At 44.7% G+C, this 15,038-nt stretch overlaps 1 protein-coding gene across 1 annotated transcript in view; it reads left to right on the top strand.

Moving 5' to 3' along the window:
* The first annotated feature begins 7,141 nt into the window (after nt 1-7,141).
* EXT1 (exostosin glycosyltransferase 1) overlaps nt 7,142-15,038 on the top strand; it is a 363,437-nt gene continuing 355,540 nt past the window's right edge. The window contains exon 1 of the mRNA XM_058178388.1: nt 7,142-9,639. Coding sequence (XP_058034371.1) covers nt 8,669-9,639 — 971 coding nt within the window. The 5' untranslated portion in view covers nt 7,142-8,668. The remainder of the gene's footprint in view (nt 9,640-15,038) is intronic.

The following is a 15,038-nucleotide window of genomic DNA, read 5'->3' on the forward strand; positions in this document are numbered from 1 at the left end:
ATGGCCTAGATTGCTATGGTTTTAAAACCATGATTGGGTGTAGAGCAGGGGTGAAATCCAGCAGGTTCTGACAGGTTCTGGAGAACCAGTAGCAGAAATTTTGAGTAAATTGGAGAACCGGCAAATACCACCTCTGGCTGGCCCCAGAGTGGGGTGGGAATGCAAATTTTGTAATATCCTTCCCCCAGGAGTGGGGAGGGAATGGGGATTTTGCAGTATCCTTCCCCTGGAGTGGGGTGGGAATGGAGATTTTGCAGTATCCTTCCCCTGCCATTCCCACCAAGTGACGTCACGCCACACCACACCACACCCACCGAACCAGTAGTACAAAAATTGGGATTTCACCACTGGTGCAGAGTGTTCTTAAGAACACTAGGATTGATAACACAAGTAATATTTTGACAAAAGCAGCCTTTAAAATAGAGTTGAACATCATACAAAACTGGTTTCTAGTAATTTTTTTTAAAAAAAATGTTGGTAATTGGTATTTCTGACAGCAACAGTCTGACCACAGTAATATATATTTATAACCTATAAATTTTACACACACACACACACACAAATTTATAGGTTATAATTATGCCACCCATCTCACTATCAAGCAACTCTAGGAGGCTTACATGACAAAAAATAATATTATGAAACATTAAAACAATAAATACCTTTAAAATTAACAAAAATTGGTTCGCTTATTTGTGATTGGACATGGCTATGCAAACGAAACCAGTGTTAGGATCCGCTCGGTTATTATAAACGCAGCCAGTTGGGTTAATTTAATTAATTCTGCCGACTGACAGCAGTTTGATTCTCACTGCCCCAAGCTTGACTCAGCTTTCCAGCCAGAGGTGGTATTCAGCTGGTTTGCAACAGTTCACGTGAACTGGTAGTGACAATTGCAGGTGAGCCTGCCTACCTGCCCTGGCTCCAAGTCATGCTATTTAGGCACATTTTTGAGGCTGGGCGCATGCATGGAAAGCCCACAATCGAGCAAAGTGCATGCGTGGAAGGCCGAGCACATGTGTGCACACCACATGCATGAGCGGCGAACCAGTGGTAAAGGTAAGTGAAACCCATCCCTGCTTCCATCCAATCTGAGGACCCAGATTGTTGGGGGCAAGATGCTGACTCTGTAAACTGCTTAGAGAGGGCTGTAAAGCGATGTATAAGTCTAAGTGCTATTGCTATTAATTTTGTAAACCATCCACCCCTGGGATTATGAACAGATATCCACATCTTCAGCAGTTAAAGGGTGTTCTGAGAGTATCTCATACCTGGCAAAAAAACAAACCCTAACTTCTGCTGTTCAAATTTCTTATTTCAAAGTATAATACAAAGGCTAATTTGTGAGTAGCCTCAGGAAGGCTGTTCTCCTAATCTGTGCAAAAAGGGATTTGCTTTTTGCTTTCTTTCTGACTATAAAGTAGAGCCGGAAAGATATCAAAGTGTCTTTGATATCTAAAAGATATCAAAGTATATTTTTTTTCCTTTTTGATTAGCTGATGTGACACTTCTTTTTTTTTTTTTTTGGAAGGCATGGACACTAGACAGAGCTGTCTGGAATGTAGTTTGCCATAACTATTGCTTCATCTGAATTCTATAAGATATTGTCTAAGAAGACATCCGCCTTCCAGCATCAATATCTGTGAGCAATAACCAACATTTCCTCCCCCTGCAGGTTCTGGTTTTTCTCACTTCTTATCAGCTCGGTTTATTGGTCAGCTAAAGCATTTTCCCTATTTTCTCCTTATCACTTTATTGTATTTTATGACTCTGCAATTTACAGCATTGGATTTCAACATCAAAGAGCAGCTAATTAAAGCAACCCAAAGTTTGATAAAAGACAAGAAAAAAACCACAATGGGAGAAGAGAAAAGTGCTTAGGTTGGCAATGAAAAAAAATAAGCTAGATTCCAGACAAGTGAAGGAAAAATGTCAAAAATTGGGCCCAGTATTTGTGGCTGCTATCTAAAAGTAAAGGTTTCAGTTCGACTTTAGGGCAGTTCGACTTTAGGGCACAGTACTCATCCTCATTTCTTGGCCGAGGGACCCAGTATTGTCTGAAGAACAATTTCTGTGGTCATGTGGTAGCCAGTATGGCTATACGCCAAAGGCGAGTGAAACGCTGTTATTTTCCCACCGAAGTGGTACCTATTTATCTACTTGCATTTACATGCTTTCGAACTGCTAGGTGGACAGGAGCTGGAGAAAGTAACAGGAGCTTACTCTGTTGCACAGAGTTCGGGTCTCGAACCCAGGCTGTCAGCACTCCAGCTGACAAGCTTAGTGTCTTAAACTGATGAGCCATCACAACCCCAGCTATCTACCTCTCTTCAAATTAGAGATAGTCCTGGACTGGCAACTGTTTGCATAGCTACCCTGACCTCCTAAAAGCCACTTATCACCCAGTTTTGAAGTTATGATGTTGGCATTCCCTGCGGTCATGTGACCATATTTTTGGGTGCTTGGCAACCGGCCCACATTTACAGCTGTTTGCAGTGCCCTGAGGTCTTGTGACCAAAATTTACATTTTTGTTGGAGAACTCTGTTTACTTCAGATTTTTGGCAAAAACCACCCCATAGCCGATAATGGGAAAATTAGGCGTACATTTGCTTCTCTTTCTCCAAACTCCAAAAAGTGTGTGCTCAATCACTGCAAAAAAGTTCTAAATTTGGGCCTACTTGTATGGCGATCCAGTTTACAACCATCATGACTGAGGACTATAATTATCAGGCTCAAATATGGCCATAACTCGAGGACTACCTGTACATCATTTAATAATTATTTTTTCCAGCAATAAAACATATAACTAAAAGGAAAAAAAAAAGATTTCATCAAGTTATAAAAGATCAAGGAAGTCCTGGCACTACCCACAGGTAAAGTACTCAAGCAAATGACCCAGTGGTGGGTTTCACTTTATGTTACTACCGGTTCGCCGCACATGCACATGCTCGTTTCGTGTGTGTGCTTGGTTCGTGAGTGCCCCTGCCTTCCACACATGTGCCCGACCTCAAAAACATGCCTAAATAGGACGGCATAGAGCTGGGGTGGGTGGGTGATTTCCACTACTGGTTCAGGTGAACTGGTCCGAACCGTCTGAATACCACTTCTGATCCAATAAACACAAAATGAACTAAGAAAGATATAACCTACCCTACCCACTTACTTTGCACTTTCACCTTTCCTGAACTGCTGAGTAAAAGGGAACCAGATAATGTAACATATGTCTATATTTTTCCTTTGTGATATACAGCTGGGCCCCCAACCTCCGGCCTGTGGAACAACACCGGTCTGCAGCATTCCAGAAACTGGACCATGCAAACAAGCGAAGTCCCATCCACGGGATGCAGGTAGCAAATTAAACCATGCCCCCCCGCCCCCTGGTCTGTGGAAAAATTTCTCTCCACGGAACCAGTCCCTGGTGCCCAAAAGGTTGGGGTGGGGGGAGCTGATATACAGGCTTCGTTAGAGTTGTCTTCCATGAAATTTGCTCTGGATTGAAGGTTCAAAAGTGAGGCTGTGGAAACAAAGGATGTATGCATGGATACAAGATACACACACACACACACACCCCTTGCCTGCTTTCAACTTTTATAAACTTTTTTTCCCTCTAGGATATTTTGGGCAAGTTGTGATGTGGAAATGTACTGTATATTGTTCCTTCAGATTGTTAATTTTCTTATATGTTACTTAACTTTGGGTAACCACCCAGTAATTTTTGGAATTGGGGAGCCTAGAAACCGGACACAAATAAGCAACACCACACTGTACACCTATGGTAAACCAAGTCATGGTTTATACAAGCCAATCTTTTGGGTTTGCATGACTCACAGGTCCGTGAGCTGGCACATTAAATTTACCATTCTCTGATGCCATTTTACACAACAGGAATTGGAGAGGAGAGGCAGTGTTGTATTCAGATATACTCCCTTAATATTTGGGGATGAGTATCAATAATCATTGGCCTATTTTCTCTGGCCTATGTTTTGCAGTTAAATGTATACTTTATATCACATGAACTGTTAATATCACTTTATAATGCCTTGGTAACACCTCACTTGGGATACTGGATTCAGTTTTGGTCGCCACAATGTAAAAAAGATGTTGAGACTCTAGAAAGAGTGCAGAAAATAGCAACAAAGATGATTAGGGGACTGGAGGCTAGAACTTATGAAGACCGGTTGCAGGACCTGGGAATGTCTAGTTTAATGAAAAGAAGGACTGGGGAGACATGATAGCAGTGTTCCAATATCTCAGACGTTGCCACAAAGAAGAGGGTCAAACTATTTTCCAAAGCACCTGATGGTAGAACAAGAAGCAATGAGTGGAAATTAATCAAGGAGAGAAGCAACTTAGAATTAAGGAGAAATTTCCTGACAGTTAGAACAATTAATCAGTGGAACAACTTGCTTCCAGAAGTTGTGAATGCTCCAACACTGGAAGTTTTTAAGAAGATACTGGATAACCATTTGTCTGAAATTGTGTAGGGTTTCCTGCCTAAGCAGGGGGTTGGACTAGAAGACCTCCAGGGTCCCTTCCAATTCTGTTATTCTATTCTTTATACTCAAGAGAAGACAGAAAGTTATCTGCATGGCTTGCAAACCTCAAATTTTTTGTTGATGTCCAATTGTTAAAGCACAAATGTCTTCTACCTGTAAGGGAGAAATGCTTAAAGGGGAAAAAAATTAGAGTGGATTCAAATAATTGAGAAGGCATTCTTTAAAGGCATTTCAAACCAATGCTTTGCTCTGTTCAGGTATACAAACAGAAGCATCCTCAAGTATTTGCTTCAACATATCCAATGAAAAAGAAAATAGTACCTCTCTGGTGAATTGGTTCCACTAACGAACATTTTAAAAATTAAAACAGAATATGACTTAATACACGAGAGGAAAACATTCCAGAGTTAGAATGCAGGTAGTTCCTGACTTACAACAGTTTGTTTAGTGACCATTCAGTAACGACCATTGTAGCATCTCTATGGTCACATAATTTATATTTGGATGCTTGACAGCTGACTCGCATTTATGACGGTTGCAGTGTCCTGGGGAGTGGGTTTCACGTGATCTCCTTTTGTGACTTTCTGACAAAAATAATGGGGAAACCAGATTCACTTAACAACCATGTTACTAATTGAACAGCCGCAGTGATTCACTGAACCAATGCGGCAAGAAGTCGTAAAAAGGGGCAAAGTTCACTTGACAGATTTCTCACTTAACAACGTACATTTTGGGCTCAGTTGCGTGGTTGTAAGTTGAGGATTACCTGTATTTTTTAAATTTTTGTGTCTTAGTGCCACTTAACGGGGTAAGCTCCCACTACTTGTCCTAGCTTCTGCCAACCTAGCAGTTCGAAAGCACGTAAAAAATGCAAGTAGAAAAATAGGGACCACCTTTGGTGGGAGGGTAACAGCGTTCCGTGCACCTTTGGCGTTTAGTCATGCCAGTCACATGACCACGGAGACGTCTTCGGATAGCGCTGGCTCTTCGGCTTTGAAAGGGAGATGAGCACCGCCCCCTAGAGTCGGGAATGACTAGCACATATGTGCAAGGGGAATCTTTACCTTTTTAGTTGCACTTTAACATGCCCGTTTTTAAAAGTGGAAGGACAACTGTCTCAGCCTGAAGCCTGTCATAAAATACATGCTTGACGAAATAAATTAAAAAAAATTTTTTTTTACCAGGCGGCAATGCCATCAGCCTGCTCTAGAGGGCATTGACACAAACCTGGCTCTCAAGAAAAATAGGTAGGAGTACTTTCACTTCTCTTTCTTTCTTCAGTCTCCCAAAAGTTGAACAGGTTAGCATCTCCGTGCTCTTCCACTGTATGTGCTCCCCACCCTTAAACTGGCCTTGCTTATAGTCCGGGTGGCTTCCTCACCGCTCCTTTGCAACGGAACAACTCGGTGCAAGAAAAGGAAAGGTTGAAGGCGAAGGAAGGTGAAGCCGGGTCCCCAAAGTTGCTTAACTCCAGGAGCAGCAACCGATGCTAATCTCCCTAGCAGCACAAGTGATTGATAGGAGCCGGTTGGGAAACTAAATGCGTTTGCAAACCCGCAAGGTCCGCAGGCTCAACTTCGAAGTAACTCGATTGAGATTCCATTCCCTTCCTTACAACTCTCCTCCTCCTCCTTCCTCGTTTCGGGATGTTCGTTGATGCCGATCTGTCCCTTTCCCTCGCGGATTACAAAAGGGGCTGGGAGCTCACGAACTCGTCTTTCCGGGATCTGGGGATCCCATTCCTTTAAGCGGGCTGCTACTCATCGGACGGAGGGGTGGGTGGGAACTCCGCAGCTGATGCCTTCTCTCTCCAACCTAGACTCGCTTCGATTGTCCCTTTAAATGTTCCAAAGGTGCTTCCCCCCCCCCCCAAAGAAGCACCTGGACTTTCTGGACCAGAAAGGGACAACCATGACCTGTCTGCCCGAGAACCTCCATAAACGTTTGTCCCTTTGAATGCACCCTAACCGGTTCGCATTCAAATGCCATTTTCGTTGCATTGCAAAACGTGCCCGGGAGCACGGGAAGAGGTTGCCTTCCAAACCGGGCTTCCCCACATCGCTGGCGCCCGCATCTCCCTGGCTTTTTGCCCTCAAGGCAAAAGTGGAAGCCTTTTTCCCACGGATCCCTCCACCTGATCCTCCGGTTATAGCCGGCCCCGACATCGCGAAAACCCGGAGCTCCTTTTGTCGGAAGGGTGGGCATTTAAACCCTCGGATCCTTGGTTCAGACGTGCTGCTGAAACTCGAATGACCCGCTCGGCGCCAGAGGGGGGCGCGAGCGGGGCGGGACCGGGTTTCCCACGGGGGGGGGACAGCCCCCCCAACTCCCACGCGAGCTCTCCACTGGAGTGGGGGGGGTCGGGGGGGTGAGAGATAGCTGGGGGCGGGGTCCGCCCGTCCCTATCTCAACGGGCCTGAGGGAAGCGGCTGCTCCAAGACACTGCAAAGCCGTCTTTCCTTCCCATCCACTCCCCCCACCTCATCGCCCCCCAACACCACACACCGCCTCCCCAGGCCCGGCGGGTTATGAATGGGTGCAGCGGAAGCACCGCCCCCTCCGGACGTGACGCCCAGCCAATCGGCCGGCGGGCTGCGTGGATGGATGAGGTCAGCGCCGTGGTGTCGGGGAATGGAATGTTGCAAGTGTTAACATTCGGAACCGGGGCAACGTTCGGAGATCGAACGCCGCCGCCGCCGCCGCCGCCATCGGGCAGCGTCGCCAGAGAAGCAGGCGGCGTCCTCCTCCCTCCCTCCCTCCTCCTCTCTCTCTCTCCCCCCTCCTTTCCCCTCCCCACCCCCCCCGGTCTCGGCTGTTTCCCGGGCTTGCGTGGATCGCGCCGCTCAACTGAAATGAATGGCTGAGAGGGGCGGGGGCTAAAAGGAGGCGGTGGAAGAGGCGGCGGCGGCGGCGGCAGGAGCGGCAGCCGCGGCGGCGAAGAAGGAAGGAAGGAAGGAGGAGGAGGAGGAGGATCTTTTCGCTCGCTTCCATCCCTGGGGCCATACAGGCAGCGAGATCGCAGGAAAGCGTGCGGAAGCCCAGGCTCGTCATGCTTTGCAGCCGGTGCTGAAGGCACCGAAAGAAAGAAAGAAAGAAGGAAAGAAAGAGACAGAGAAGAGAGAGAGAGAGAAATGCAGGGATTCGTAAGGTTACGGTGCTGGGGCCGGAAGATGTAATCCCGGCGGTTGCTCTTGTCTCAGCGAGCCCAGGCAAGCCTGCATTCAACGGATTCTCGCTCGCCGCTCTCGTCGCCGACTTCTTGGGGGAGAAAAAAAAAAGCCGGGCGCTTATTTAAGCGGACTGACTGACCGATCGACCGGCTTGGCTTTGGCTTGCCTGTCTTCTTCCTTCCCCTCTGTTGTTGTGGTGGTTTGTTTGTTTGCGTTTGTGATCTTCCAGGGGGATGTTTTGCCCGACTTGAAGTTGCTGCTTTGCTCTCTCTGGTGTGCGTGTGGTGTTTGTGTGTGTGTGTGGAGTGTGTAACGCGTGTGCAGGCGAAAGAAGAGAGAGAGAGAGAGAGGAGAGGGCGGGACGGATTTCTCGGTCTGGCACCCGCAGATTGGAGAGCCGGAGCCCGGGACTCGACGGCTTCTCTCTCTCTCTCTTTCTCTCTCTCTCTCTTTTTTCTTTTAGGTTCAGAGAGCCGCCGCTGTCTTTGTCTTCTCTTCCTCCTCTTTGCATTGCGAGCCAATTCCCAGCCTCTTTTTTTTTTTGGGTGGAAAGCCACGCTGGGCGGGCTTCGCTTCTTTTGCCCCGGTTTCTCATCCTCGCCTTCTTTTTTTTCCTCCCTGCCTTTTTAAGCCCCCCCACCTCGCCCCTCTCCTCCTTCCCTCGCTCCCTCCATTTTCCTTCGTTTCTCTATCCAACACCCCCACCCCACCCCCCAAAAAACCCCACTCCTCTCTTCCCCAACCACCACCACCCCACCACCACCTTCCTCCCAGGGCGAGCTCCCGAAGATGAAAGACCAGAGGGGAGAAAGTTAACGAAATCGCCCACATGCGCTGCATCAGCCCGAGCTTTTGGGAAAGGAAATCCGAGAAGGTGGGAGAAGAGAGTTTAAAGTCTTGGCAGGCGGGAAAATGGCGGACTCAAGCTGAAAGTGTCACTTGGCGAAGTTGGGCGAGCTTTGTGTTCATCGTCGACGATCCCCTTGACCCAGATAGGACACATGCAGGCCAAAAAACGCTACTTCACCCTCCTCTCGGCTGGCACTTTCGTCGTCCTTCTCTTCTACTTCGGCGGCTTGCAGTTCAGAGCATCCAGGAGCCAAAGCAGGCGAGAGGCGCGCAGTAGCAGCAGCAGCAGCGGCAAGAATGGCTTGCAGCGCCCCGAACGCTACTGGCCCCGATTCCCGGACGCCCTGCGCCCTTTCCTGCCTTGGGATCAGCTGGAGAGCGAGGATTACAACCGGCACGCTTCCCCTCGCCAGAAGCGCGACGCCAACGCCGGCGTGTACAAGGGCAAGAAGTGCCGCATGGAGTCCTGCTTCGATTTCGCCCTTTGCAAAAAAAACGGCTTCAAGGTCTACGTCTACCCGCAACAGAAAGGGGAGAAGATCGCCGAGAGTTACCAAAACATCCTGGCCGCCATCGAAGGCTCCCGCTTTTATACTTCGGACCCCAGCCAAGCTTGCCTCTTCGTCCTCGGCTTGGACACCTTAGACCGAGACCAGCTCTCCCCTCAGTACGTGCACAACCTGCGCTCCAAAGTGCAAAGCCTCCATTTGTGGAACAACGGGAGGAATCATTTAGTTTTTAACTTATATTCCGGCACCTGGCCTGACTACACCGAGGACGTGGGCTTCGACATTGGCCAGGCCATGCTGGCCAAGGCCAGCATCAGTACGGAAAACTTCCGGCCCAAGTTTGACGTCTCCATCCCTCTTTTTTCTAAAGATCACCCAAGGACAGGAGGCGAGAGAGGCTTCTTGAAGTTTAACACCATCCCCCCTCTGAGGAAGTATATGTTGGTGTTCAAGGGGAAAAGGTACCTAACTGGGATAGGATCAGACACCAGGAATGCCTTATATCATGTCCATAATGGGGAAGATGTTGTCCTGTTGACTACCTGCAAGCATGGCAAAGATTGGCAGAAGCACAAGGATGCTCGGTGTGATAGGGACAACGCCGAGTATGAAAAGTAAGTGAAGGCGCTTTGGCCTCTCTCCTTGCTTTCCTTCTCTTTTTCGCACACGTGGCTGGGGTAGCAGTGACAGATTAATGCCTTGCAAATGTTCTAGGCAGTTCTCCATCTCCCCCCCTTCCTGGCTTCCTTTTTGTCTTCTTTTTTTAATTAAAAAAAAACAAAACTCCAGCTACATCACAGGTCCTTCGTGGGCCTGTTAGAGATGCAATTCATTATTTATTTGACCCCCCCCCCACCCTTCTTCCTGATTCTCTCGGTACAATTTGTTCGATTGTGAGCTGAAAAAAAAAAGCAGGTGCAACATTGCAAGTTTGTTGTTTGCGGGGTAAGTAGGTAAGTTGGTGGACATACTATTTCAGTTTACGTACGGAACTGGGGTGGCTTCCTGTGTATCTCCTCCAATTGGGGATTTCACCTGTGATACTTGATTATTATTATTTTTAAAGAGGCGGCCAAGGACACAGAGTCACTGTTGAGAGCAAAAGGTGTGCAGGATTGCGCTGTGAGTTTCTCAAATGTTCAGGGATTCATATTCATGCCTTGGACCAAGTGCATGCCCCATTAATTTCTTTTAAATAAAATGGTTCTGAATCCCAGTGTAATCTGCTATATCTTTTCTTGCTTTTAACTGCTCATTCGGGCTTTGTGTGTCTCAGTTGAGTATTTGGATTGGAAAGCTGAGGCTCTTTTATACTTCCTTGCTTGTGAAACTCTTCCCATCCATCTCAGAATTCAACGTTTTCCATTTTTACCCTGATAAGTATGGCCTGAAAGACAATTCTGGGTATCTGCTAAAATGTGCAGTCATGTATTTTGCAGAAGCAGTTATCTTATCTCAGGTGTTCAGCACCTTTGTGGAATTAGATCTGTTGATCTGTCCAAACGATCACTGTCTCGTTTATTTTTCTTTCCTGCAAAAGCTGTAACCTCAGTCAACATGAGGTGTGGAATTGCTCCAACCTCAAGCCCTTTACATATGTTTTTCCATGTTGACAGCTATTTCCACTGATATAAACATTTCCTGTGGTTTTTCCATTCTGTGACACTCTCATTTCTCTTTGAAATTAATTCTGCGGAGTTACTTTGGATAGCAGATAGATATTGTATATTCTGTAGAGTACTTTATTGCCAGAGTATGTTAACCAGCTTTCTGACTTGCCCAGAGCTCACTCTTCAGACCTACACACTACTAGGTTGCACTGCAATTTGGAAACAAGCTAGGGTTACATCAGAGATGCTGCAAGAACAGATCCATATGAACTCTCTTGACATCCCAAATTTGATTTTCTTGGCATGAACAGGATTGTGCACTTGTTTGCTATTCTTCTTTTTAAAAATAGCTCACAAATTGTATGACTTTTTTTTTTAACTGTGAAGCTGCTGACACAACAGATTTGCAAGGCAGGCCAGGAAGGGTTTTAGTGATAATGAATCTGTTTGAAACTAATTAGTTAAGTTTAAATGCTGATCACAGCTGTGTTTGCAGAGTTAAGATCCCTGTGTTAAAGAAACCCACTGTACACGGAAATTGGGAACTTCAATTACATATGTACATATTGTTCTAAAGCAGAATACATCAAGATCTGCTTAGAGGTTCACTAAAACAGAACTATATTTCATATCAGAATTGCCGAAATGTCTAAAAGTTAGATTGCAGTCCTTGCAAATGAGCTGTCACTTTAAAGTATTTCTTAAATTTTTCCCCCCTTTTTCTCTGGGACTCCTTGTAACATATTGCTACCTTCCAGGATAGGTTAGACCGAGAGACAATGACTTGACCAAGCCTTCCAGCAGGTTTCCAAAATTTAGGGAGAATTTAAGCTTGACGCTTCCTGTTTCTAGTCAAAACAGTTTAGTCAGTATATCACAGTGGGGAGATGTTCCTGGTCAATTTTAATTGCTGTCAGGAAAAACTAAGCAGAGTTAGATTTGGTTAATGCTTAGATGGGACAACTCCAGGGAAATCCATTTAGGTGGGGAATTTGACAAATCCTGAAAGAAGAGACTGATAGACTGTTTCTCCCTGTCCATGTGTGAGTCTTCAGATCAGTCTTGTGACTCTCTGGACAAGTCCACAATGTTTTTGAAAGAAAACATGGATGGGTTCAGGAAGTCACCAGCAGTTGGGCTTGATCTACCTTCTTTTCTTTACTAGAAATGCCTGAAAAAATGGATGATCAGCTAAGTTCTTTCAAGATGGAAAATGCATGCTTCTTAGAGCCTTATTTTTTCAGCCAAGGATGGTGTTGAAAATCTGAGCATCCAATGTGGCTGCTTTCACAAAATGGCTGCCTGTGAGGAGACCATCCGCACACAAGGTGGTTCAAATAGGAGGTAAGGCCAGGTAGGGATACCTTTTCCCTAAGAGGCTGATCATTAAAGATATTTTTTAACTACCTATTTGTTTTTTTATGAAAACATGCGGACACACTTGTACAGACAGCTTTGGCACCCAGGAGTTTTTCTGACAACTATCCGTTGGGCTACATGAAGCCAGTTGTCCTTTTTGCAACTGAAGGTCGTGAGGGGACCACTGCATTGCTTCAAAGTGGACTACTTTCCTGTTTAACAGCCAACTAATAAAATAGCATCTTGCACAAAACCAGCTCCCACGTTGCCATATGGCCGTAGAATGGCCGACTTGATCACATTGCATTGAATTGCGAGAAAAGTTTGGTTCGCATACAGTAGTTCTACAGTTCTACAGTTGCTTATGTTCACCGCACTGCATGCAAGTTTTCATAAAAAATGTGAAATTAGGCTGTATTTTGGGGTGCAAGACGATGGCTTGCAGGAGCTTACATCCTTTTCTTTCTCTGCCTTTTTCTATCTTCTATTGAAGCCTTTACTAGCCTGGACTATATATGAAATCTGATCTGATAATGTCTTGAAGCATGACTTCCAGAATCCTTTAGAAGCACATTATATCTGTTCTTATGTACAAATGTGTTATTTATTAAGATTTTTAATAGGGTGAAAAGTAAAACAAGTCATTTTAGAGAATATTTTGGTATGAACCATCCCATTAAAACCATAGAAGTGTTAATGTTTCTTTTTAAAAAGCAGGCAGATTATGACTCTGCACTCAATTTCTCTTAATTGCAAATAGACACATCAGCAGTGTGGAGCCTCAATGGACAGGGGCAGTATATATCTAATTACCTGAGGTGGATGGTAAACATTGCTGTGTATTGCGATGCCAAAATAGCTGGCTACTTGTTTGGATGTAGGATGTCCATTCCAGTAAGACAATTCTCATTTTTGGAACCAGCCACAGCTTCGAAATGTCTTTTTTGTTGTTGTTGTTCAGATGCACCTAAATAAATCAGGTACTTACTTGCCTCTCAGTTTCCTGTGATACTTGATCTTCACTTTCCTGAGTAATTAATCTTAGCTTGATCTCTGTGCAAGACAGGAGTTCAAATATTTAGCAAGTAGTCTTCTGGTCTGGGAGCTTGGCAAAATCAGCCATGAATGGCTGTTTGGGTTAAAAAATAAAAATGTCGATTCTCTTTTACTCTGTCTCTCTTTAAAAACGCCCCTCATGTTAGTCTGCAGCCTTATTTGTGCTTCTCTGAATTTAAATCTAAACAGATTTTAGAGGAAGCAGAATCTGTTTCTCAATAACCTGGATGGAGTCAGAATGTTTGAATTTTTTGTGAAATCTGTTTTGCATATTCCATTGGCAAAAAGGGATAAGGGGAAGAAAACTGAATTTAGCAAGTTAATTGCAATAAAATGTAGTTTAGAGAAAGTGCTGAATGTCCCACATTTTTTCCCTTCCATCTGTTCCCTCCTACCCTACCCCTTTTTCTAATAAGCCCACTACCTTTTTACAGTGTGTTCAAGAACGTTTGACGTGTTTTAGCTTAATCTTTCCAAGTTCTATTAAAAAAACCCATCTGCAGGAGCAGACTAATTAATTTTCCTTGAAGTTATACATCTCAGCAGATAAAGCTGATGCTGGCTGAAATAAATTAAGTTACTTTGATTAGGATACTTTGATTAGGATGCTTTTAAATCCTTTGAAATTTGACTGGGTTTTTACATTACTTGTGAAATGTGACAGCATTATGAACGAGTTTAATGGCAACTGGCTTTATTAATGGTCAAGTTGAGCTTGTTTGCAATTTTCATAGCAATGGTATGGAAGCAATCTGCCATTGCATTGGCTTCCAACTTTTGCTTCCATTTTCCCACAGTCTGGAATTTTCTGCTGGTCTCTCTTTTACTAACTGGGCCTCCCCTGATTGATTAAGAAGTTAAGACAGAGCTGGCCAGGTAATGCTGCTTGTTGAAAAAAACTAAATCACAGGCTTTGTAACCAAAATTTATAGGTTGCAGCAGGCTGAGTTTGCCCAACATGCTAATCAATAAGATAGTCTTTATAAATCACAACTTTTACAGCAAGCTAAGCCAAAGCCCAGCAAAGCACTTTATGGCTTATTGAAAGCGTGAGTCCAGCCACAGAATTTTGCCTAGTATTCAAACCTGGCTTTGTTATCATTTTTCGTCAAGGTAAGAAAACTTTGGTTGAGCTTGTCTGTAACAAACACAGATACATATTTTGATTTGAAAATTGCTAGGATGCCTTGCAAAACATTCCAGCTTAACTAAAGAACTGCATTAAGGGTCTTTCTCATTTGTGTGGCCAGAGAATTTTTTAAATAGTTGGCCCATCTAGTAGGTAATGATGCTACTCTGGATCCTGGTATTTTCTCTTATTGGGCTTGAACTAAGATAATAATTTTTTTAAAAAAACTATGCAGGTGGTGATCATGAAAGGAGCTTGATTGGCTTGTAGTTGTAACTTCAGAAAAATGTGACTGGTTTAAAATGGACTATTGACCTTCCCAAGAATAGAGTGAATATATACTCAGAAAGTTAATATTTTGGCAGTGAAAGTCAGTGAAATATCCTCTGTTTTTTTAACATCTTACCTGGAAGTAAGAAGTGGAAAGATCTGGAGTGAGAAGGTACTGACCCTTTCATGCAATTTTTCTGAATTTCAGACCCAACTGCCGCGTCATGGGGTGAGCTCCCATTACTTGCTCCAGATCCTAGCAGTTTGAGAGCATGCAAAATGAGAATAGACAAATAGGTACCACTTTGGAATAAAGGTAACATGACATGATAGCATCGTTCCAATATTTGAGGGATTGCCACAACGAAGAGAAGGTCAACCTGTTTTCCAAAGCACCAGAAGACGAGACAAGAAACAATGGATGAAAACTAGTTAAGGAGAGAACCTAGAACTAAGGAAAAAATTCATGACAGAACAGTTAATCAGTGGAATGACTTGCCTCCAGAAGTTGTGGGTGCTCCATCACTGGACATTTTTTATATAGACACTTGGATAGCCACTTGTTTGGAATGGTATAGGAGGTTGGACT

The sequence above is a fragment of the Ahaetulla prasina genome, chromosome 3 (genome assembly GCF_028640845.1).
Source record: "Ahaetulla prasina isolate Xishuangbanna chromosome 3, ASM2864084v1, whole genome shotgun sequence".
NCBI classification, from domain to species: domain Eukaryota; kingdom Metazoa; phylum Chordata; class Lepidosauria; order Squamata; family Colubridae; genus Ahaetulla; species Ahaetulla prasina.